This window comes from Erpetoichthys calabaricus, chromosome 10 (genome assembly GCF_900747795.2).
Source record: "Erpetoichthys calabaricus chromosome 10, fErpCal1.3, whole genome shotgun sequence".
In the NCBI taxonomy this organism is placed as follows: domain Eukaryota; kingdom Metazoa; phylum Chordata; class Cladistia; order Polypteriformes; family Polypteridae; genus Erpetoichthys; species Erpetoichthys calabaricus.
The window spans coordinates 41,864,528-41,889,911 of NC_041403.2; the positions used below are offsets into that span (position 1 = coordinate 41,864,528).

Here is a 25,384-nt window from a genome sequence, read left to right on the forward strand (position 1 = left end):
TTATATGCATTGTGCTTCTGGATGAGCATTCTTTGATTGTCAGCTTTCATGCACTGCCCCTATTACTAAAGACATACTTTACTGTCACTGTTTAACTTTGTCAGAGCTAGTTGTGGACTAGTTGGAGTGAGTCTCTGAATCGTGACTGGCTCCTTGGAAGCTCAATACTGACTGCCTCTGACTCACAAACATGACATAAATGAAGGCTACGATTGAATGTTACCGGAAAAATCACATATGGTGTTAACCTGTCCGTCCTTAGGGGTATAGGAGTACAACTGGAACAACCTAAGTAAAACCCATGAGGCAGCAAGAATAAAGTGTAGACTCAAGGCAGACAACATCTGGGTTCTGTGAGGCAGCAGCCCTACACACTTAGCGACTGAGCCACTCTCAGGTTAAGTGATAACTCTTAATTTGTGTGTGTTTTTTAATGAGTGTGTGTGTGACTCCCCATCCTGGTACAGTTTCTGTATTCTACCTGCTACTTTTGGAATACGTTTTCAATTTCTTTGACCCTTCACTGGTAAAGGTTTAGGGTCAAAGAAGGTTCCAGAAATGGTTCTTTTCAGTTGTGTCCCTTTGGATGAATAACGCACCTTGAAAGTTTTGAATATTTCACGTAACATGCAACATCTCACTATACATCTGCACAATACTGAAGACTCATTAGGTGACTAGCTGATAGTAACACTGTGAACTAGTGGTGGGATTTGTTCAAGGTAGTGTGTAGTTGCATGATTTACAGTCTCATTAATGTATACCACTATGACAGATGTCATGGTGCTCCACCACTGCGTTGTGAACTCAGATCTTGTCCTCCTTGAGGAGCATGAGAAGTATGCCTGGTAAACCAGTTTTCTGCTAATATACCCAGAGAGCTAAGCATGCCTAATTTAGTCATCATTTCTTAAAGTGTGTAATGGGTGGCAGCAAAAATTAAATTGAATGGTCTGGAAATGTGAATCACATCACATGCAGGGTTTGTTCATGTCCCACTCCCCTTCCACGATTCAGAACAGGATTGAGTAACTCTGGCAATTAATGGTAAGTGCACCAGTGGTAGATTAGATAGACAGACAGACATACACATAGACAGATAGATAGAATAAATGAACTTTATTTGTCTCCAGGGGGAAATTTGGCTTTTTACAGAAACCCCTTAAATAAATACATTAGCTAGATAAATAAATATCAATATGCACACACACTATGGTCTGAACACACAACAGAATGACTTAAAAGTATGAATCCTTAAAAAAAAAAATTCTGACTTCTCAGTCACAGCCACAGCGAGGCGTTATGCAAGCACATTGCTGTTGGTGTAAAGGAGCCCCAGTAGTATTTCTTGCTACACCACTGCTGAATGTCCACACTGTTAGTATGTTAGAGAGAATGTTCAGCATTGTTCATAATGACACTCAGTTTTGTTTTAATTCTCTCCTTTGTTAATACCTCCTGGGGGTCCAGAGTGTGTTCCTTAAATGAGTGTGCCCTTTTAATTAGCTTGTTGACTTGATGGGCCTCACCTGAAGTGATGTTACCAAACCAGCACCCCACAGCATAGACAAACCACACTGGCCAACACAGAGTTGTAGAACATGTAAAAGAGGTCGCCATTCTCTCCATTCTTTCCACCCACATTGAAGGAATGCAATCTCCTAACACAAAAAATGGTCTATTCTGAACTTTCTTATATTGTTCCTCTCTGTTCCAATACTTGCCCAACCTGTCATTGATGTGGACCCCCCCCCCCCCCCCCCCAAGTAACCTCTACATCCACTCCCTGAATCACACTCAGACATAGAGGTTCTTTGGTGCAGTGAAAGTCAGTAACCAGTTCCTTGCTTTTTGTGATGTTAAGATGCAGATAATTCTCTTTGCACCAAGAAACAAAGTTCTCCACCTGACTCCTATACTCTTTCTCATCTCCCTTATCAATACTCCCCATAAGTACAAAATCATTTGAGAATTTCTTCAAGTGAAATGACCTGGTGTTACATTTATAGTCTGACATGTACAGAATGAAGAGAAAAACAGACACGGCTGTTCCTTATGGTGCTCCAGTGTTGTTCGTATTTGTATCAGAAACGCAGTCCTTGAATCTCACAAACTGCAGTCTTCCCGTCCATTATCTAGGACACCATTGGCTCATCCACATGCACATCACTGAGTTTGCCCCTCATTGGTGATGGCTGAATGGTATTCAAGGCACTGGAGAAATGAAAAAACATAATCATGACAGTGCTGCCAAGTGAAAATAAGCCTTGTGCAGCAGATGGATAATTGAATGCTCCACTCAAATCTTTGTTCAATAGGCAAACAGCAGTGGGACCAGGTGGTCTACTACAAGAGGATCCATATAGTCCAAGACCAACCTCTCAAAGATCTTCATGATGTGAGATGTATAGTGCCACTGGTCTGTAGTCATTAGGTGAAGAGGTGCCTGTCTTCTTTGGAACAGGAACAATGTAGGATGTCTTCCACAGCAATGGCACTTTCTGGAGCCTTAGGAACAGACTGAACAGGTGACAGTGGATACCATAAAGTTGGTTAGCACAGGCTTTAAGAACCTGAGAACTGACTCCTGTAATTATTTGTGGATTTTACTATAGCTTACTGAACCTGTGGATGTTTTCTGCATCTCAGGGATGGTTTTTATGAGGATAGCATAAACCTGACCCCTGCTGAGGCAGACGATAATGAAACTCTAGAGCTAACCAGTTTTCTAGATGGTGTCACTGTAAGCGAAAAGTTGCAAAACTTTTCCTCAGTAGCAATTAGCTGATGACATACTTAGCTTTCCCTTCCTAAAGAAATAAAAAAATAATATAATCCAAATGAATAATTTGCATCTTTCAGCAGGCTGATTGCAAATGTGTTTTTAGTTGGACATGAGGAATTTCATTCTCCTGTTGCATAAGCTTATATATCAATGAGGTCACTCGCAGCATGCCAGCCGCATACCCTTGGCTAGAGTCTTCGTGTGAGGGGCCAAGTACGCGGCACTTTCTCGCTGCACCTTTGCACTGATGTTGCTTGTTCTGAAGGACTGCAGGCATTAAAAGAGAGTATGGCCCCTGCTCAGTCGGTGGAATTGAGGAATTTATTTGCCGTTTCTCATTTCATTAAGAAAGTATGCGAGGAGGGTCTGACTGAGCTGGGGGAGCCAGCCAAAATTAAAAATTATGTTTTCTTTGAGGTGGAGATCCTGGATCCGAAGACAAAGGAGCAGCTCTGTTTTCTGGACAAGGTAAGAGATTTCATTTGATCAGATTGAAGTCGTGACCTAGCACATTCAGAGCTAAAACGGGATGGCCAATTCTTAATAGGCAGCATAATATGCAGAGAGAGTGTTAAAACGCAGTTCTGCTAGTGCAATCATGAAAAACCAAATAGCACACTGTATACTAAAATGTATGCAATAAGCTGCTGTAGAATGATTCATTTTCAGCTTTGCTCATCAGTTTACTGAAATAATATTGCTGTGGATTGATGTAGATTCCTGTCGGGGAAATTTTGCTCTGTTGTGCAAACCTTTGATTAATTGTATTTTGTGATTTGCTTTAAAGTAGGAAAGCATCTGTATGCTGTTTTAGGATGATGAATGATATTATAGGAAATAAAGGCTATTTTAAAATAACCAAATATGAATTGGAAAATTCAACTCAGCATCTGGACATTAGTACCAGAACTTGTTCCTTTTTTTAAAATATCCATGTCATTAATACTAAAATAACTAATCTCAGACACAATATGACAATTTGCACCAAATTACTAAATGATTTATAATGTTTTTATGACTACTGTAGATTGCTTGCAAATGTTTGTAACCAAATACTCCAGAGAACCGCTACAGTGTGCATCGGTGGGGGAAGGCAGAAGTGAAAGTTTCACACATCAGGAAGGGCCACCTAAGATGGCATTTGTGTTTATCACTCTGAAGACAGCTCTAAAGCAGTTGGAAGGCTCCTTTTCCACTAATCACACACACATCAAGAGCTACACACGGATTAAGCATCCTAGGCTAAAATCCCTGTGGAGTTTGCACATTCTCCCCATGTTTGAATGGATTTTCCTGATTTGTGGGCAATGCTGCCAAGAGTCACTCTAAAATGGATTTAGCGAGTTTGAAAATATTATGATATTCTTCATGTGTAATTAGTTTATCAAGCAAGGAAAAAAATGAGAGATATTGATATTAAAACTTAAACGTGAACATAGGTGTGCATAGCTATTGGTGATGCTGGGTGTTTGATTTTGAACCCCCTCTAAAACATATTTTTGATAGTTTTAACTGATTGATCATAGACTGAAATATAATTCATGTAGTTTCTCTAATTAATTAATGGCTATGCTCCTGAAAAATGTCAAGTTGAGTTCAATTAATGTTCATTTATTGTACTTCTCACCGACAGATTTGCACTGTTGCATTAAATCATAAAATGAAATTAAATTAAATGGTCTGGATGTCTTGTCTTGTGTCCTGTGCTGTCAGGCTAGACCACTACAACCCATTCATTTGTTCCAATGCATTCAGTCATTTTATTTATTTTCCAAAGTAAATGAAATTAAAAACAAATATATTTATTAAACTTCCACACCAACACACACTGTGCATGATAGATAGATAGATAACTACATAATTTGATAGACAGATAGATAGATAGATAGATAGATAGATAGATAGATAGATAGATAGATAGATAGATAGATAGATAGATAGATAGATAGATAGATAGATAGAGCACTATATAGATAGATAGATAGATAGATAGATAGATAGATAGATAGATAGATAGATAGATAGATAGATAGATAGATAGATAGATAGAGCACTATATAATTCGATAGATAGATAGATAGATAGATAGATAGATAGATAGATAGATAGATAGATAGATAGATAGATAGATAGATAGATAGATAGATAGATAGATAGATAGATAGAGCACTATATAATTGATAGATAGATAGATAGATAGATAGATAGATAGATAGATAGATAGATAGATAGATAGATAGATAGATAGATAGATAGATAGATAGATAGATAGATAGATAGATAGATAAATTGGACCCTAGAAAGATAGTTGGCTTTTGCAAAAGCTGTTTAAATGAATAACTACATAAATAGGAAGGAAAGTAAGTAAGCAAATAAATAAACATACAAACACTTTAATCTGAACATGCAGCAGACTAATTACAAAGCAAGAAAATTTCTGACTTGGCAGTCCCAGTCCCAGTGAGACATTATGTAGGTGTATTGCTGTTGGTATAAAGGAGCCCCAGTATCGTTTCTTGGCACATTTTAGTAAATAAAGATAAAATATAGCAATATCAAACAGTAATTACACAGGTTCATCATAAATGTCAATATTTTTATAACAAAATATGTTGGGGGGAAAGAAAAAAAAAACAAATCTATTCACCCATCATCAAAACTTCTTGGGGGTATTTTCCGTACGTCGCTTAAATCATCCGAGATCAGATGCTTCATCTTGGATGAGTTAATGCAAGTGAAACTCATCCGGGATAAGTCGTTTTTCGAACGCAGCCGTGTGGTAGATTAGTCTAGCTGGATCTAATCATCTGAGATAAATGCGTGCGCCCGCGCTGAGTGAAAAGCCCATATATATTGAGTCTAGAAAACATGATCAGCAAGTCTTTGATAGGCTGTAACAAAATGACGAACGAATGGGCGCATTTTTTTTTCACACAGCGGAGCAGGACCTTTTATTCAAAGGACATAAAGAATCTCAAGATTTAATATGCACAAGGGGTAACACTGCAAAAGCAGCCTAAACCAGAAAAGTTGGCTGGCAAAAAGTGGCCGACAAATTAAACACTAAGTAGTGAGCATTGTACTTACTGAAAGCAGCGTTTCATTTCCTATGTGTCAGATTAATTATTATTTAATATGTCATAATTCCAGATCAAACGTGAGCACAAGGAGAACATGGGAACAGGTTAAAGTGAAGTACAAGAATATACTTCAAACTGGTAAATATTGGTATATAACTATTTAAAGAATTGCTGACATAAAGAATCATATATAATATAAAAAACATTAACTCTAAAGCTAATAAGAAGGCAGACAAGCAAAAAAGAGGTGGAGGTCCACGCGGTCCAGACCTAACCCCTGCAGAAGAGTTGGCTCTCCAGCAAAATGCCCATCGCCCTGTTTCTAAGGGCATTCCAAGGGGAAGCTCCTCCTCAGAACCAGTGGCAGGATGCAGTGGTCACTTCATTTCAGGTAAAGGATGGTCATTGCATATATTTGTCCTCCATGTGTGCCATAGGTATGTTCCATATAGCCCTCCTTTTTTGTTGGGTCAGTTGCAGGGAATGTCATATCCCTAGAACCTGTGTCTGACCAACGAGATATTGACGAAGGTTAAATATTTGATGAAGACACTGTGTCTGATTATTCATCAGGAGGAGAGGTACATTTTCCAAATAATGTTTGATCAAACTCCACTCTGATCAGTCCCATGTGCCCCAATCACATTTGGAAATCCTGGGTAATGAGAATGTTAGGTTGATTGTGAGATTCTTTATGGAACTGTGGGTGTTTTAGCTTGTGTATTACCTACCTGCAATGGCATGAAATGCCTCTTTTATTGTCTGCACACGCAGGTGTCCAGGAAACACTATGAAAACCTGAAGGAAATATTTCAGAGCAAAACAGACTTTACAAATTGCCTGGCAAACTGCACTTTTAGATTGATTTTCCGCATCGCTTACAGTTTATAAAAAAAATTCCGCTTGCAAAAAACCTCAAAGCAATGCATACTGTCTGTGTGGTTGTGAGAGCCCAACTTCGCAGAGTTTGACTTCGAATATAAGGTCCTAATAAGTCTTTGAGGTACAATATTCCCCCTCGGCTAAAGCGGTATCTTTCGGAAAGAATTTCCTCCGGGAGAAATAAAGGATCTTGCCGATCGCGCAAAACACTCTCTATATGAAAAAATTCTCTTCTTATAATTTGCGTACCGATATATCAATTGGTCGCTCATTCAAGAACAGCAAAGTCATGACTGAATGAATTCCACGCACGGACACTGATTAAGTGTGTGAGTTAATCCTTGTTTACATCGAACAAACCTGCTCCGAGCAGGTTTGAGGATTTGAATGTGTTGCAATGACAACACAGCCAGCAAGAGTTTCGAAAAACCGACAGATCCAGGATCAGGCCAAATCGTCAACAATTACATCCGGCTAAACGAGTAATCCATGTATGAAAAATACCCCCCTTGACACAATTCAGAGTTCCATGGCAGCATTAGGTACATAGCAGAAACCAACCCTGTTAACGCCTATCAAAGGTGAGACAATATGCGCTACTTTAGAGCTGCCAATAAGGCTGGTGCACAAGTTGTAAGGGCGTTAGTTTAAAATCCATGCAAACACAAGAAGACCAAACTAACTACTCAATGACAGTGATGGGATTTGAACCTTGGACTCTTGGGTTGTGAAGCAGCAGCTCTTATCACTGTTGCAGCATGTTGCCCATAGCCAACCAAAACATGTCTAGGACTAATAAATGAAGGATCACAGCAATATAGTGAAACTAATGCAAAATGTGTATTCTTTAATGCATACTGTCATCAAAATATCAAAAGTCAACAAAGAAGAGGATCACTCGTTTTGAATACTACACCTAAGCCAACATATATTCCAATACAACACAATACAACTCTTCTTTTGCATGATTTTCTTCACTGAGTCAATTCTCAGTCAATATACAATTATAGGTTATGTTAACTACTAAATACTGAACTTGGACACATATAAATACACATTTGTTAAAACACACATAAAACAAAGGTAGAAACAGAGCTCTGTTGTCCGGGGCTTTATGCCCCTGGTAGGGCCACCCAAGGCAAACTGGTCCTAGGTGAGGGATGAGACAAAGAGCGGTTCAAACCTTCTATGATGAATGAAAACTTTGGACGCCGTTTTCCCTTGCCCGGACGTGGGTCACCGGGGCCCCACTCTGGAGCCAGGCCTGGAGGTGGGGCTCGATGGCGAGCACCTGGTGGCCGGGCCTGCACCCATGGAGCTCGGCCGGGCACAGCCCGAAGAGGCAACGTGGGTCCCCCTTCCCATGGGCTCACCACCTATGGGAGGGGCCAAGGAGGTCGGGTGCAGTGTGAGTTGGGTGGTGGCCGAAGGCGGGGACCTTGGCGGTCCGATCCTCGGCTACAGAAGCTGGCTCTTGGGACGTGGAATGTCACCTCTCTGAAGGGGAAAGAGCCTAAGCTAGTGTGCGAAGTTGAGAGGTTCCGGCTAGATATAGTCAGACTCACCTCGACGCACACCTTGGACTCTGGAACCAATCTCCTTGAGAGGGGCTGGACTCTGTACCACTCTGGAGTTGCCCCCGGTGAGAGGCGCCGAGCGGGTGTGGGTATACTTATTGCCCCCCGACTTGGAGCCTGTACATTGGGGTTTACCCCGGTTGACGAGAGGGTAGCCTCCCTTCGCCTTCGGGTGGGGGGGACGGGTCCTAACTGTTGTTTGTGCGTATGCACCGAACAGCAGTTCGGAGTACCCACCCTTTTTGGAGTCCCTGGAGGAGGTGCTAGAGGGCATACCTTCTGGGGACTCCCTCATTCTGCTGGGAGACTTCAATGCTCACGTGGGCAATGACAGTGAGACCTGGAAGGGCGTGATTGGGAGGAATGGCCCCCCCGATCTAAACCCGAGCGGTGTTTTGTTATTGGACTTCTGTGCTCGTCACGGATTGTCCATAACGAACACCATGTTCAAGCATAGGGGTGTTCATATGTGCACTTGGCACCAGGACACCCTAGGCCTGAGTTCGATGATCGACTTTGTGGTCGTGTCGTCTGACTTGCAGCCACATGTCTTGGACACTCGGGTGAAGAGAGGGGCGGAGCTGTCAACTGATCACCACCTGGTGGTGAGTTGGCTTCGATGGTGGGGGAGGATGCCGGTCAGGCGTGGTAGGCCCAAACGTGTTGTGAGGGTCTGCTGGGAACGTCTGGCAGAGCCCCCTGTCAGAAGTAGCTTCAACTCCCACCTCCGGCAGAACTTCGACCATGTCCCGAGGGAGGTGGGGGACATCGAGTCCGAATGGGCCATGTTCCGTGCCTCTATTGTTGAGGCGGCTGACCGGAGCTGTGGCCGTAAGGTGGTCGGTGCCTGTCGTGGCGGCAATCCCCGAACCCGTTGGTGGACACCGGTGGTGAAGGATGCCGTCAAGCTGAAGAAGGAGTCCTACAGGACCCTTTTGTCCTGTGGGACCCTGGAGGCAGCTGATAGGTACCGGCAGGCCAAGCGGAATGCGGCTTTGGTGGTTGCTGAGGCAAAAACTCGGGCGTGGGAGGAGTTTGGGGAGGCCATGGAGAACGACTTTCGGACGGCTTCGAGGAGATTCTGGTCCACCATCCGGCGTCTCAGGAAGGGGAAGCAGTGCAGTGTCAACACTGTATATGGTGGGGATGGTGCGCTGCTGACCTCGACTCGGGACGTTGTGGGTCGGTGGGGGGAGTACTTCGAAGACCTCCTCAATCCCATTAACATGCCTTCCAATGAGGAAGCAGAGCCTGGGGACTCAGAGGTGGGCTCCCCCATCTCTGGGACTGAGGTCACCGAGGTGGTCAAAAAACTCCTTGGTGGCAGGGCCCCGGGGGTGGATGAGATACGCCCGGAGTTCCTCAAGGCTCTGGATGTTGTAGGACTGTCTTGGTTGACACGCCTCTGCAACATCGCATGGACATCAGGGACAGTGCCTCTGGATTGGCAGACTGGGGTGGTGGTCCCCCTCTTTAAGAAGGGGGACCGGAGGGTGTGTTCCAACTACAGAGGGATCACACTCCTCAGCCTCCCTGGAAAAGTTTATTCAGGGGTCCTGGAGAGGAGGGTCCGTCGGATAGTCAAGCCTCGGATTCAGGAGGAACAGTGTGGTTTTCGTCCTGGTCGCGGAACAGTGGACCAGCTCTATACCCTTAGCAGGGTCCTGGAGGGTGCATGGGAGTTTGCCCAACCAGTCTACATGTGTTTTGTGGACTTGGAAAAGGCATTCGACCGTGTCCCTCGGGGAATCCTGTGGGGGGTACTCCGAGAGTATGGGGTACCGGCCCCCCTGATAAGGGCTGTTCGGTCCCTGTACGATCGGTGCCAGAGCTTGGTCCGCATTGCCGGCAGTAAGTCAAACCCGTTTCCAGTGAGAGTTGGACTCCGCCAGGGCTGCCCTTTGTCACCGATTCTGTTCATAACTTTTATGGACAGAATTTCTAGGCGCAGCCAGGGCGTTGAGGGGGTCCGGTTTGGTGGGCTCAGGATTGGGTCACTGCTTTTTGCAGATGATGTTGTCCTGTTTGCTTCATCAGGCCGTGATCTTCAGCTCTCTCTGGATCGGTTCGCAGCCGAGTGTGAAGCGGCTGGAATGAGAATCAGCACCTCCAAATCCGAGACCATGGTCCTCAGCCAGAAAAGGGTGGAGTGCCCTCTCAGGGTTGGTAGCGAGATCCTGCTTCAAGTGGAGGAGTTCAAGTATCTCGGGATCTTGTTCACGAGTGAGGGAAGAATGGAGCGTGAGATCGACAGGCGGATCGGTGCGGCATCCGCAGTAATGCGGGTGCTGCATCGGTCTGTCGTGGTGAAAAAGGAGCTGAGCCGCAAGGCGAAGCTCTCAATTTACCAGTCAATCTATGTTCCTACCCTCACCTATGGTCATGAACTATGGGTAGTGACCGAAAGAACGAGATCGCGAATACAAGCGGCTGAAATGAGTTTCCTCCGCAGGGTGTCTGGGCTTTCCCTTAAAGATAAGGTGAGAAGCTCAGTCATCCGGGAGGGGCTCAGAGTAGAGCCGCTGCTCCTCCGCATCGAGAGGAGTCAGATGAGGTGGCTCGGGCATCTGATCAGGATGCCTCCTGGACGCCTCCCTGGTGAGGTGTTCCGGGCACGTCCAACCGGGAGGAGGCCCCGGGGAAGACCCAGGACACGCTGGAGGGACTATGTCTCTCGACTGGCCTGGGAACGCCTTGGGATTCTCCCGGAAGAGCTAGAAGAAGTGGCCGGGGAGAGGGAAGTCTGGGCATCTCTGCTCAAGCTGCTGCCCCCGCGACCCGACCTCGGATAAGCGGGAGACAATGGATGGATGGATGGATGTATAAAAGGCAAGACAAGACTCATTCACTCATCAACATAATAACTATTTCCCGTTCAGTTAAAAAGCTGATATTTGTCAGGTTTGTACAATTAGGAGACAAGGAATCCACTAAGAAAGGACATTTTAATACAGTATATCAAGATTTATCGGTAAAGGAAAAAAAAACAAAATAGAAAAACGAAATACCCCAAAATCTCAAAAATTCCTTGATGGATCTCAATGACATTTGGTGACTTTATAGAAGAAAAGAAAATTAGTCAGATTGTTCGTAACCTTACAGTGCATGCATTCCTCATCTCCTGGGAATACTTTTAGTTGGTTTTACTGGCTGAGTCAATATTAATATTATACTAACATGTGCTGAGAGTGAATTTTATGCAAGTAAAACGATGCAGTAGAAGTGATTGATGGACAGACAACTTAAAATGGGGTGGTGCCCTGGACAGGAAAAAAGAGACATGATTATGTTTTGAAATGGAAAGAGAAAGTCTGACAAAGCTTAAAGAAGATGCAAAGCTCATTGGTTAGCAATTGCTGTTTTTTGCTGTTGACTACTGGCATGCTTAGATGCAGACCAGCTCTCATCTTCGTTATTTTTTCTTCTCTGTCAACCTCCGGCCATGAAGTGTTGAGTGCCATGACGCACAAATTCATGAATGATAAGTCGGAATGGGGGTGCTGGAACACTGTGAAGTGTCAAGCGCTAAGAAGCAGCAACACATCAACAACAACTTGGCAGGTGGTTGACCTGTGGAGTTTCAGGACACATGGGTAAATTACCAAAAGGTGAAAGACGCAATAACAGCTACACAGCTCTTCCAAACTGCTGTGAAGGAGGGGCAGTAAGCAGCGTGATAACAGCTGCACAGCAGATGAAAAGGAAACATAGCACAGCTTAGAGGGAACATGGCTGATTACCAATTTCAATTCAAAGGAATACAGTTTTGTGTAAATGTTTTTTTTTTGTTTTTTTTTGCAATGATCATCAACGAAATCCAAGTCATTGTGAAAAGCAGGAGTTGATCAAATGCAGGAATGTTTTACTCCTGGGCAATTGTGTAGAGCATGTTCAAGAGTTAGCAGGTCCAATGACCTAATAATAGTATTATTGCTTATTATTTGAAGGACATGTTTATCCAAAGTTAAATTTGAGGTGCAATTAGTTACATTCCCAATTGGAGCACAGACAACTGAAGTGACTTTCTCATGGAGACCCAGTGCCAGTAGCAGGATTTGAACCAAGAACCTCAGAGTTTGAAGTCCTAGGTCCAAAGCCTGCCAATAATAATAGCCCTTGGTTTTAAAAAAAAAACAAAACACTTTAAACATTGTATACAGAAAAGCACTGAATAATTGATTATTACTGAGGGCCATAGTCTGACAAAATTACCTGAATGAGGCTGGGTAACACAATGTGTATAATATATAAGGTGTGTTTGTCTGGAATACAAATCCACATCTCTACCAGTCTTTGCACAGATTCTCCATTTGTACAGGGAATGACTGTAGGCCATTTTGTTCGCAAATACAGTTTATGCCCTCAGCCTGGGGAATGCTAGGTATCCTTAATAGTTATTCAAAAATAACAGCATTGCATATCTGTATATGCTCTAGACATGTAGAAATATACTTTATATACATTTTTTTTTACTTTTATATATACAAATATACAATATATCTGTGGCGGGCTGGCGCCCTGCCCTGGGTCTGTTTCCTGCCTTGTGACCTGTGTTGGCTGGGATTGGCTCCAGCAGACCCCCGTGACCCTGTAGTTAAGATATAGTGGGTTGGATAATGGATGGATGGATATACAGTATATACAGGGTGGCACAGGGAAATGGGAAATTTTCAATTGACATTCAATGCACGAACAAACACATTACAAAATATATTTAATGATGAAATGTATCGTACAGAATATGTAGTTAATTATGGTAATCAGTATTCATTCAATATTCATTTTTACACATTCTGACAGCCTGTCGTGGAAATTCTACCTTGCTTGACGTAACATGTCAAGAGCAATGCCAGTGATTTCCTCTTGAATCCTCCTTTTTAGTGCAGCAGTGGTTGCAGGACATGTGCGATACACTTGGCTTTTAAGATGTCCCCACAGAAAAAAAAAAATGGAATGTCACCGTTGCGTGAAATGACACGCCTTCCAAACAATTGTTAAATAGCTGCCATCAATTGTCGGGCAGTATGCGAAGTGGCTCCACCTGGGGACTTCTTTTTTAAGGATGAACCCATCTCTTTGAAATTACGCACCCGTGTTGTAATCGTATGAGCAGACTGTACACGATTATGACGTCCTAACTGGTAATGACACCGAAATCCCCTTTGCGCAGCAGTCACACTATCACCATTCTTATTAAAAGGTTTCACAGAGAACGCTCGTTGCGCACCACTCCAGTGCTCCATTATAACTAATGGCAAGGAGTTCTAAACGAGGTCACATTGGTACCAAACGACTGCCAACGCCCCAGGGTCACCAACACCTAATTCCAAAATTTCTCCTTTCCCTGTGCCACCCTGCATGTATAGTATATTATATACAGTATATATATATATTATGCTGTATATATAGATATTATTTTTGCTTTGTGCACATTACTTCTGCCAGGAGTTTCTTTCTTCCTCTATAACATGTACTGTATATATTTGTCACTTTGCCGGCCTGTTAACCCAACTCAGAGAATAACATGAATACAACAGAATGATTGGGAATTCCAAATTTGGCTATGTAACACTGGGTTTGTGCACAACTGGGGCTTGCAATCAAATGGCACCTCATCCGGGTTTGATTCCTGCCTTTATCCTATTGCTACCAGGATAATCTCTGGTTCCTCACAATCCTGAACTGAACTAAACAGATTTGAGACTAATGTTAGGTTTGAAATATTATAAAATATGAGGATTCATAATGTATAGCTCCATATAAAAAAGGAGCTCCACTCATTGTTCAGCTTAAAGAAGAATCCTGTTAACAAAATTCTTAACGGAATTCCCAATAATCACACTATAACTTGGATGGGGGGGGAGGAAAAAACAAACAAAAAAAAAACTTTGGGCTGGTGGAGTTTTATATTTACACATACAGTTGCCCTGACAGGACTGGCGTCACATCCAGGATTGTTTCCTGCTTTTAGTCCAAAGTTGCCAGAAAGGACCCTGGCCCCCATCAGTAATTGATGCATGGATAAGAACGAAGACCGATTTTATACTCGCCATTCCCTGTGTGGGTGACACGGTGGTGCAGTGGTGTCATAGTAAGGAGTCCAGAGTTCACATCATGGGTGTTGTTCCCTGCACAGAGTTTGAATGTTGAGTGGGTTTCTTCCAGGTGCTGTGGTTTCATCCCACAGTCCAAAGATATGCGGGTTAGGTGGACTGGTGAAGCTAAATTGGCTTTGTGTGTGCCTGAGTGTGTTTGTTCACTTTGCAATGAGCTGGTGCTCCTGTCCAGGGGTCGTTCCTGCCTGTTGCTTACTGAGACCCTGCCTTTGTAACTGGATTTAGAAAATGGATGGATGGAAGTTGACTGTCCTGAAAATTAGCCTTCTTTATAAAATATTAAACATAAGAACATGAGAAACTTGACAAATGAGAGGAGACAATTCAGTCCATCAACAACAACTTATTTTGTGTATAACCTAAAAATCACATAAGGAATGCCTCAGTGGACCTTAACAGGCCCTATTTTTTGACGGCCCCCCCAGCCTTGACTCTCTCACCATTGTTTAGCTAAGCTGTCCCCATATGTCATACAGATACTTCTTAAAGGGTGTCAAGGTTTCTGCTTTAACTACTGTACATTAGTTTGTTCCAAATTCCCACAACTCTTTGCTTCTGGCTTCAGTCCTAAATGTATTTCCTCTTAATTTCCACTGGTGTCCTTGAGTGCATGATTCACCATTAAGTTGTAAGAATTCTGCATACTCTACTTTGTAAAATAAAGCCAAAACATTAAAAAATATATACACTGTTCTATTATCCTGAGATATAGACTTAAAGCAGTTACATTTTAACATTTTTTAAAATGTTATACAAATGGAAGGCTGAATAAAAAAAAATTATCATATGAATTATTTTTTAACTACAAATTCCTTAACATTTCCAGAAAATGTAAATTGTGAAGATGATGCCCATAGTCTTCAAGTGAGTGGCTAGTAACACATACTCTAAATAGTGCAGTGTACCTTTATACTGCTGGTACAAAATATAAGAAATAACTCCATTGTTCTCAAGTTAAATAGGCCTGAGATGTAGCTTTTTGGTTTCAAATTTAAAAAAGCAATTTTTGAACTACAAAAGCACAGGAAAGTATGGAAATGAAATTAGCTACGGCCTGCTTTTTGCACACTGTATATGCACAGAGCAAATGTGTGTCTTAAGATAGCCACAAAGCAGCCGAGACTCAGATTTCCACATTTATAATTAGGAGCTGTAAATGTGCAACTCCTTTTCAAATAAACACGCATCATCAATTACAGCCAATAAGCGGCACGCTTGCTATTAATGTAACGTCTGAAAGAGAAAGCAAGTTTGAAAAACCTGTATAAGTTTGCCATTCATGCAAATTTAACAAAAGCAGGGCTGCATGGATGACAACATTTTGAAAACTCTCCAGACACTGCAATATGTGAAATTCAGGACAACCAGCTGTCATTTTTAACAGACAGTGAGGCAGAGCAGCTAAGATGACAGATTTCATCTAACAAGGATGGCGGCTAATTCCTCGACTACGAGGTGACCCTTGGAAAAGTCCAAAATGTGACAGAATGAGTATCATTTTGAAGTGATGTTCACCAGCAAGATTTCTATATTATATATATATTAATATATGTATATTTAATATATATACAGTATAAAATATATATATAAATATATATACAGTATATATATATATATATATATATATATATATATATATATTTAGATATCTCCGGTGGGCTGGCGCCCTGCCCACAGGTTTGTTTTCTGCCTTGCGCCCTGTGTTGACTGAGATTGGCTCCAGCAGACCCCTATGACCCTGTAGTTAGGATATAGTGGGTTGGATAATGGATGGATAGATGGATATATATCACCACAATGTGTCAGAAGGCACGGCACGCACCCTGACCAAGTGGGGCATCAAAATAGCACATAAACCCACGAACAATCTGCACACGGTCCTGTTTAATGCTAAAAACAAGAAATCGACAACCGAAACACGAAACGCAGTTTATAGTATTCCATGCAATTCTTGCTCAGCTGTATACATAGGACAAACGTCAAAAAAAACCTCAACACGTGTACAGGAACATCGCAACGCCGTCAGAAGAAAGGACGCACTATCTTTGATATATGCACATACTAAATCAACAGGACACACATTCAACTGGGACAATGTAAAAGTAAAATTTAAGGCCAGTACAAAAAGCACCAGAGAGTTGGCCGAGTCTTGGCTATCAGATGAAAACGCCATCAACAGACACTTGGACATAAACCCAGCATATGCCAACTTAAGAAGGACATATGCACAAATTATTAAACGATACACCCCCCCCCCCCCCTTGATCATACTGACTTAGTCACCGCCACCGCCATATATATATTTATAGCCCAGTGTATCTATAAATCTATTGTTTCAATTCATCCTTTTTTGTAATTTTTTGACAGTGAACTACATATCATCAAAGGGGCCATTTATTAGGGCAGTTGACCCCCTCAATCTTACAGCTACCTGCATGAAAAAACCTGGTGCAGTGCTAGAGAATATCTATGCCAGTAAAATTGAGTTTAGTCCATACCACATGTGTCCAAGTCTACTGTACATCTTGCCACAGGTTACTATAAAGGCAGCTTTGTGTTTGCCTTGTCAGCCTAACTGTTAGCCTACAGTGACAGTGACAGCAATATCATAATTGTATTCAATCAGCCCCATTAGCTCAAAACATACACATTTAATTTAAGGCCTTGAAATAAACTGACTGGCCTAATACAATCACTAAAATTTTATGCAAATTAAATATAATAATTGATTTTAAATATTGAAACATGACTCTTGTTTATTGTATTCATTCCTGGTATGCAGATAATGTAATGTCACCATGTTACTCAACACATGACGTCACATGAGAACACCTGATTAGAGAACATTTTAGCAAGTCATTGGTTAACAAGAGGAGAGTCATCAATCAGTTCATAGATAGTGGTGAACAACAGAGTATATTGTGAAAGTTTTATTCCAAGCTTTAATGGGCTTCATTTGATGGAATTTTATTATGGCTTTGAAAATAAATTTTCTTTAGCAATACATTCAAAGAATGTATTACAGTCATAAATTACAGTCATGATCTCGTCTTATTAGTTTAGATTTATTTTGTTGTGTTCATGTTATGCTGCTCCTGTTGAACTATTATAATAATAATAACAATAATAATTATAATAATAATTATTATTATTATTATTATTTATGAAATAAACACAATAGATTTAAGTTTTAACCAAATGAATTTATGTCAATCTTACTCATGCTATTTGGAATACCAACATTTCTTGTAAATCAAAAAAACTCAAAAGATACCCATAACAACTTTCAAAAAGCATTCAAAACCTCTGCTCCATCGCATATCAAAGACCAGGGTCCCTGTAAAATTTTCCTTAGATTTTATGCTAAATTTTGTTTTTGCTCAAAAGACAAAAATAGCGTATGCACAAAAACAAAATTAAATTTATAAAAACTTACAAAAAAATAATGGCATACCAAGTTTCTTTATAAATCTCAAATTAAAACTTAAAACTAAGCACAAGCTTTTAGTGACTTCCTGTCACATCACACATTCATTTATGGCTTAAAAAATGTCTCTTTTGAACATTCATGATCTAATCACCATATAAATTATGCCATGTTCCTGAGTGATATTTTTACTGCAAACCATGGGAGAACAAAGGAAATAAAACAGTAAATTTAAACTTGAGGTATTAGTTCTTACACTATTTGTGGGTTGCAAAAATGTTACTCAAATACACTCAAGCATCACATATCACTTGTATATTACTTGAATGAAAGTACTTTCTGGTTACAAAAGCAAATTCATTCTGTGATGGTGCCTTTTATCGTAACATATGTGCAGTCATTTGCACAAATTACATAAAGAAAAGTATCAATTGCTGTATATTGCCTTTTGATCTTGGCTCGCTCAGCCTGACCATAAGGAAATGTAATATATCTGGGTAGCATCTTAATTATACCATACCGTACAGATGGCATGACGCGGCCCAGGGATGACTGCGAGATTCCTGACAAGTCAGCCAGTTCGTGCTGAAAAATGCCTGATGCCAAATACCCTTCAGGTGATAAAACCTGTAAAGGAATAGGAATCGCTTGATTTCTATGTGATGTTTCTGTTATGTAGACTCCAATTCAGCATGCAATTCCAAGATGACAGTTATATGAAGTCAAAATCAACTTATAAATCAGTTATCATCCAAAGCCAAAAAAATCGTTACAATTCCTGAAGACAGATATTGGTGATATCCTTCAACACTGCCATTATTAGTTATGTCATACCAGAAACAGCGCGTTTTCTTTAGTTTTTCACTTAAGCTGGCACTTAAGTCTTCAATCTGCATCAAGAATGATTTAACCCTTTGCAGACGTATTTAATTTTCAACGTCACGCTACATTAGTCGTAATTAATTATTGAAAAAACGCCAATAATTACAGCAGTTATTTTTTCAAGCACGTAGGAATAACACAGGCCACTTTTCTCGACCAGGCGACTGTGCAAATCGGTCAGAAACGTGCAGGGCCACCAGCGGTGGCCTGACGACCTGTAGCGCACTTTTTACTAAGGCCAGTTTTCTGGCCTAACGACCGCAAAGGGTTAAGATACGAAGAGGTAGGGAAGTCACGGTGAAGGTGGCATGGATGAGAACGGCGCCCATACGCACTGCCGCCCTGCTGCGCACTGCCGAGAGTTGATTCTTAAAATAAAAATAAAAAGAGGAATAATCATGGAGGTCAATCATCACTCTGAATGCGGATAGTAGACGTCACGTAGTATATGTGTACCAAATATCAGGTCAATCGGTCAAACGGTTTGCGAGCTACAGGTGATTTAAAATCCTGGACAGACAAACGAACAGCCACGGTAGCGTTTTACATATAAAGACAATACACAGCACACCCTTTTTACAAACAAAACAGATACACACTGAGGCAATTCACATTAAATGTATGCATTAGGTTTTATTAACAACACTGAAGACAGCTGTATTGAGAGAACATGCCAGTTAACTGTGATATAGTTCATTCAAGAACACCAGAATGCAACTAATGTGCCATTGAAATGTGCAATGAAGCAACATTTTCTGTTCAGTTCATTGTCCTGCTGCCTGGAATCACTGAAATTCCAACATCCAAAAAAGCCTTTGTACAACTTATGGATGGTCAAAATATACCATAACCTTGTGCCAATTTTCGTGCCAAATTCATGCTTTATAAATCCTGACTTTTGAATAAGAAATGGCTTATGAATATTTTGAAGTATTAGCACATGAGGCCCCAGGTTTCTCAAACATATCTGAGTTTGTAATGCTCCCTTTAAACAAAATCATTCTTGAGGTCTTCAACTGCTGTATCTTAATACCAATCACATCACATCATCTGTAAATTCAAGCCGTCAATAAGGGGGTGGAGTGGTGACTCTGAGGCTAGAGATTTGAACTGGCAATCGGAAGTTAGCTGGTTCGAATTTTGTAAATGCCAAAAATGACTCTACTTCGTTGGGTCATTGAGCAAGGCCCTTTACCTGCAATTGCTCCGTCCTGGGTATGACGTTAATCTGCATCCAGCCCTCCAACCTGCAGGGAAAAAACTGGGGTTTGGTGTCAGAATTGGCACTCCAGCCACCATAAAAAAATCTCACATGGGTTCCATTCCATCTGAACTAGTGTGGTGCTGAGGTGTCACCCGTTGCATGGCTGCACTCGGGTCCTAATCTGGGATCCTGAGTTGGTTTGCTATGCGATGGATGCAGCAATGTGCTGTATCAGCATGTGCTCCTAACATCTCTATCATTTATATTGTAACCTGTCATTTTTTTGGATTTTTTTAATGTTTATGACCACTAATTCATACCACACAACATTTACAATAATTTACAGTTGTATTGACACCCAAAAAAAGGCCAAAAGTGTTCATTTTTTTTAAAATAAGAAAAGTATGTAACTACTAAAACATCAACATAAATACAGTAGAAGAGGTATGTCTAGTGTGCACTGCTGTACTGAGGCAGATTTAGGGCAAGGGGATGCTGGCGCACGCATGTTGTTGCCGCTCCTCCCTGTTAATAACACTTTTCGCAAAATTTGCCTTAATTCTACACTTTCTTACGCTTGTTTTATTTCTTTTATTGTACATATAGTTCGTGGATACAGCTGACTCGAATTATATGGATTTGGCTTAATATTTACAGATTTTATGGACTCTACTTTGACTGGGAACAGCCTGAGTCTGTGGATCACGGGACGAGAACCTACGAACATTTCTTTGTACCTGGCAATCTAGGACCTCGGGATGATCCATCTCCGTGATTATATTAAATTCGCTATGCTGATCTGCTCCCGTTTCATCTTACAGTACTCTACGACTGGGAACTGATCTGATGTTCATACTAATCTGGCTTTTGGCTCCGGGGCGATCACGCCTGAAATTACCAAGCGTTACTGTTTGTGGCTGTGTATTGGAACCTCCAAATCCTGCTACCTCCTCCTGCTATGCTTTCTTTTCCTGTCTCACTCGTTGTTCTTTATCGTTCCCCAAAATACAATGCATCCTTCTTATCCAATCTGATTGAACTTTTGACCCACCTAAGCTCTTACTCTCAGAGAATTATCCTTCTTGGTGATTTCAACATCCATATTGACACCCCCACATCTAAACTGAGAAATGAATTCCTATCGTTACTGGACTATTTTGACTTGACACAACATGTTGATTTTCCAACCCATTCTGGCAGTCATATATTGGACCTGATCTGCACTTCTGGACTATCTGTTGCCAACATTTACAGCACTGATTTGGGACTCTATGACCATAAAGCAGTATTTTTCACTGTCTCATTACCTGTCCCTCCTCTTATCTATAAATGACAAATTTCTTACAGAAACCTTAAAGATATCTGTCCCTCTATCCTTTCTGGATCCATTTCTGATCTTTTAATGTCTTCACCTATTCCATCAACACTAGATAGTCTTGTTGACCACTATACCTCAGCCCTTCATTCAGCATTAGATAAAACAGCTCCTTTAAAACATAAGGAGGTTTCCTTTAAATGCTCAGCTCCTTGGTATAACTCAGAATTGCGATCTATGAAAGCAGCTGGCCGACGCCTTGAGAGAATGTCACGTAAACTGGCCTCACCGTGCACATCCAGGCTTTCTCTGACCACCAAAGAGCTTACAGAGAAGCACTAACTTCTGCCAAGAACACCCATTACAGCAGAATAATACAAAGTGGCCTTGATAACCCAAAGGTTTTGTTGTCTGTAGTTAATAAATTACTTGAACCCGCATCTGGTCCAACTACCTCTTCTACTGAAGTCTGTGAGGAATTCCTCCACTTTTTCCATAACAAAATTAAAGATCTAAATAATTCAATTAACATAAATACATCATCTACTTATATCTCTCCCTGTTTTCCCACTCCATCCAGCTCCTTCTCTAAGTTCTCACCAGTCACATCTGCGTTTGTTAATAACCTGCTTTGTAAGATGAGGCTGACTACTTGTGTACTGGACCCCATCCCCAGCACACTACTTAAATCCTGCCTTCATGCCATAATCCCGATTGTTACAACAATAATAAACTCATCCCTTGACACTGGCTCCATGCAGCTCACTTTTAAAATTGCTTCTGTAACCCCAATGTTAAAAAAGTCTGGTCTTGATGCTGACAATCTTAACAATTTCCGGCCTATTTCCCACTTACCTTTCCTGTCAAAAGTTCTCGAGCGTGTTGTAGCTTCCCAACTCACCAACTACTTAACCTCTAATAATTTGATGGAACCCTTTCAGTCTGGTTTCAGGGCGCAGCACAGCTGTGAAACTGCTCTGCTATGGGTAACCAATGATTTGCTTATGGCAGCAGACTCTGGACAAACCAGCATATTAATTCTGTTAGACCTCAGTGCAGCATTTGACACTGTCAGACATGACATTCTACTGTTCAGAATGGAGAACATGCTGGGTATCTCTGGCACTGCCCTCCAGTGGTTCAAAGTCCTATCTGACTGATAGGCAAGAGTTTGTTAGTCTTGGCAACAGCAGATCCAGCTCAGCGCCAGTCACACAAGGAGTCCCTCAAGGCGCTGTCCTCGGTCCTCTTCTCTTCTGTATTTACATGCTTCCCCTTGGCCATATTATCCGTAGCTATGGACTGGGTTATCATTTTTATGCAGATGATACTCAACTCTACTTCAGTGTTAAAAGTGGAACTTCATCAGAGCTTTCTCAGCTCACAACCTGCCTTAGTGAAATTAAAACCTGGATGGAGCAGAACTCTTTAAAATTAAATTGCAATAAAACTGAACTCCTGCAAATTGTGACTAAAATGCAACTTAATAAAATGAGCTCCTTCCCAGTCTGTCTTGGCAGTGATCTCATCAGACCTGCCTCTACTGTAAAGAATCTCGGTGTCATTTTTGATTCCTCCCTCTCTTACTCAGGCCACATAAATCACATTAAGAAACTTTCTTACTTTCACCTCCGTAACATATCCCATGTTCGCTCCTTCCTCTCCTTCTCTAATGCTGAGAAACTTGTCCATGCTTTTATCACATCCCGCATCGATTATTGTAATTCCCTACTGGCAGGTGCCCCTTGTAATCTCATATCACAGCTCCAGCTTATTCAAAACTCAGCTGCAAGAGTCCCTACTCAAACCAGCAGCAGCGAGCACATCACACTCATCCTGCTCCGATTTCACTGGCTCCCTGTGTCTTACAGAATCGAATATAAAATCCTACTAATAACCTACAAAGCTTTAAATAACCTCGCGCCAAACTACATCAATGACCTTCTCCATCACTATATGCCTGCCCGCCCACTAAGGTCCTCTGATTCTGGCAATCTTGTTGTACCCCACAATAATCTACACTCCATGGGTGACAGGGCCTTCAGCTGTATAGCGCCCAGACAATGGAATGTCCTACCAAAATTAATCAGGTCAGCTGACTCCATGAATTCTTTTAAAAAACAACTCAAAACTCATCTGTTCAGGAAGGCTTTTAGCTCTACTTGACTGTATTACCCTTCTCTCAGTTTACTTCTCTGTCAAGATGCTCATGTAACCTGTATGTGTGTGCTAGACCATCAATTATGTTGTCTGTTTTGTTTTCAGAATTCACTGTCTTAATCTTCTTTATTTATTTATTCGGTTTGTACAATGCTATATACTGTATACCTTGCCGTTCTTTATTATATTCTGTAAGTGCCTTGAGCATGGGAAAGGCGCTATATAAATAAAATGTATTATTATTATTATTATGTGTTTTGAGACAGTCACCAGCGCACAGCCACAATAAGGACAGTAGAAACATATTTCAGTGTGCACTTTCCTTGTAATATTTTTCTGCTGTTTGCACTTGAGAGGGTAAAATGTCAATGTCTCATCTGCATGATCGATGCACCCCTTGTATTACTGTAGGGTACCACAGTCCAAATCTTAGAGACTTCCACATTTCCCTTTACACACACTGAGTTGCCTTGAAAGCTTACATATTGTAATCGTTATAGGTGGCCAATAAGAGGTGTCATTTTGCTTGACTTCTTATTTTATCCACAATGGCTAACATAGTACAACACCCTACTACACAAGGGAGCAGTATGAAACACTGCACCACAAGGGATTACAAACACACACAAATTGAACATACTGCACATAAAGAACTTCCATAGGATGATGGGAATATTTAAAACAATATATCTCTGGAAATTCTAATTAAAATTCCTTAATCTTTCCATTGCAGCGTAGATAAAAATCAGAATTTTTAAAACCTTTGCAAGAGAAACAGTGGGTTCCTTTAGTATATGTAGAGCTATGACTGTTGCTTATATCAAGACGTTTTTTATTAAATTTATTAAAAGCATGTAACATTCCACACAATCAAGTCAAAATTAACAAAACTAATATCAAATCAACCCCCACTCATAAGAAAGAGAGGAAGACCAACAACCAGAGCAAACCTGTTAAGAGTAGTAAAGAGAGAAAGGAGTCCGTCCGTCCCCCCCCCCCCAATATAAATGCTTATTCTAAAATGTTATTGATTAGTTCCAGCCAGGTTTTAAAAATGTTTTGCACAGACCATCTAAGTGAGAATTTGATTTTTCCCATTTCAAATAATATACAGTATAACATCAGATACCAGCTGACTTGAAAGAGGTGGGCTAGGATTCTTCCAGATGAGCAAGATAAGTCTACATGCCAATAGTGCAGTAAAGGCAATTACAGTTTGTTTGTCCTTCTAATAATAATAATAATTATTATTATTATTATTATTATTATTATTATTATTATAATTCTTTTATCTATAAGGCACTTTACATTAGTAGTAAATCTCAAAGTGCTACATAAAAATAAGACAAAACAAGATAAAAATAGAGATAAAACAGCAATAAATAGTGGCATTCTTGTTAATATTATTTCCTAAATAGAAAAGTCTTTAGCTGTTTTTTAAAACAGCCCACAATCTGCTGTGTTCTCAAGTTCTCTGGTAGGGCATTCCAGAGCCGTGGAGCAGCGACTGCAAAGGCTCGGTCACCCATTGTACAAAGTTTGGTCACAGGGGGGTGAAGGCGGTAGGTATTTGCAAAACGGTAGTTTCCTGTAGTAGATTGTAATATAAGGAGTTCCTTGAGATATTGTCGAGCATTTTCATGAATACACTGATGAGTGAGCAAACAGAGTTTGTATTCAATACGGAGGTGAATAGGGAGCCAATGAAGTGACCGAAGGATTGGTGAAATATGTTCATACTTCCACACCCTCATCAGGATCTTTGCAGCACTATCTTGAATTTGTTGGAGCTTTTGAAAGCTCTTGTTGAATATCTCAATGAGGAGTGCATTACAATAGTCCAGCCTGGAGGAGACAAGGGCATTAACCAGCTTTTCAGCATCACAAAGGAAGAGGCAAGGACGGAGTTTAGCTATGTTTCGGAGATTAAAGAATGCAATCTTACAGAGGTGATGA

General features: G+C 41.1%; 1 protein-coding gene across 3 annotated transcripts in view; it reads left to right on the forward strand.

Annotated features, from left to right (window-relative positions):
• The window catches only part of tecrl2a (trans-2,3-enoyl-CoA reductase-like 2a), a 119,825-nt gene that overhangs the window by 44,184 nt on the left and 50,257 nt on the right, over window positions 1-25,384 (forward strand). Inside the window, exon 2 of one of the 3 annotated variants that reach the window (XM_028811108.2) lies at window positions 3,203-3,253. In XM_028811108.2, coding sequence (XP_028666941.1) covers window positions 3,203-3,253 — 51 coding nt within the window. Of the gene's footprint in view, window positions 1-2,990; window positions 3,254-25,384 lie in introns of those variants that run through there. The other 2 variants (XM_028811106.2, XM_028811105.2) reach the window with 2 other exon arrangements.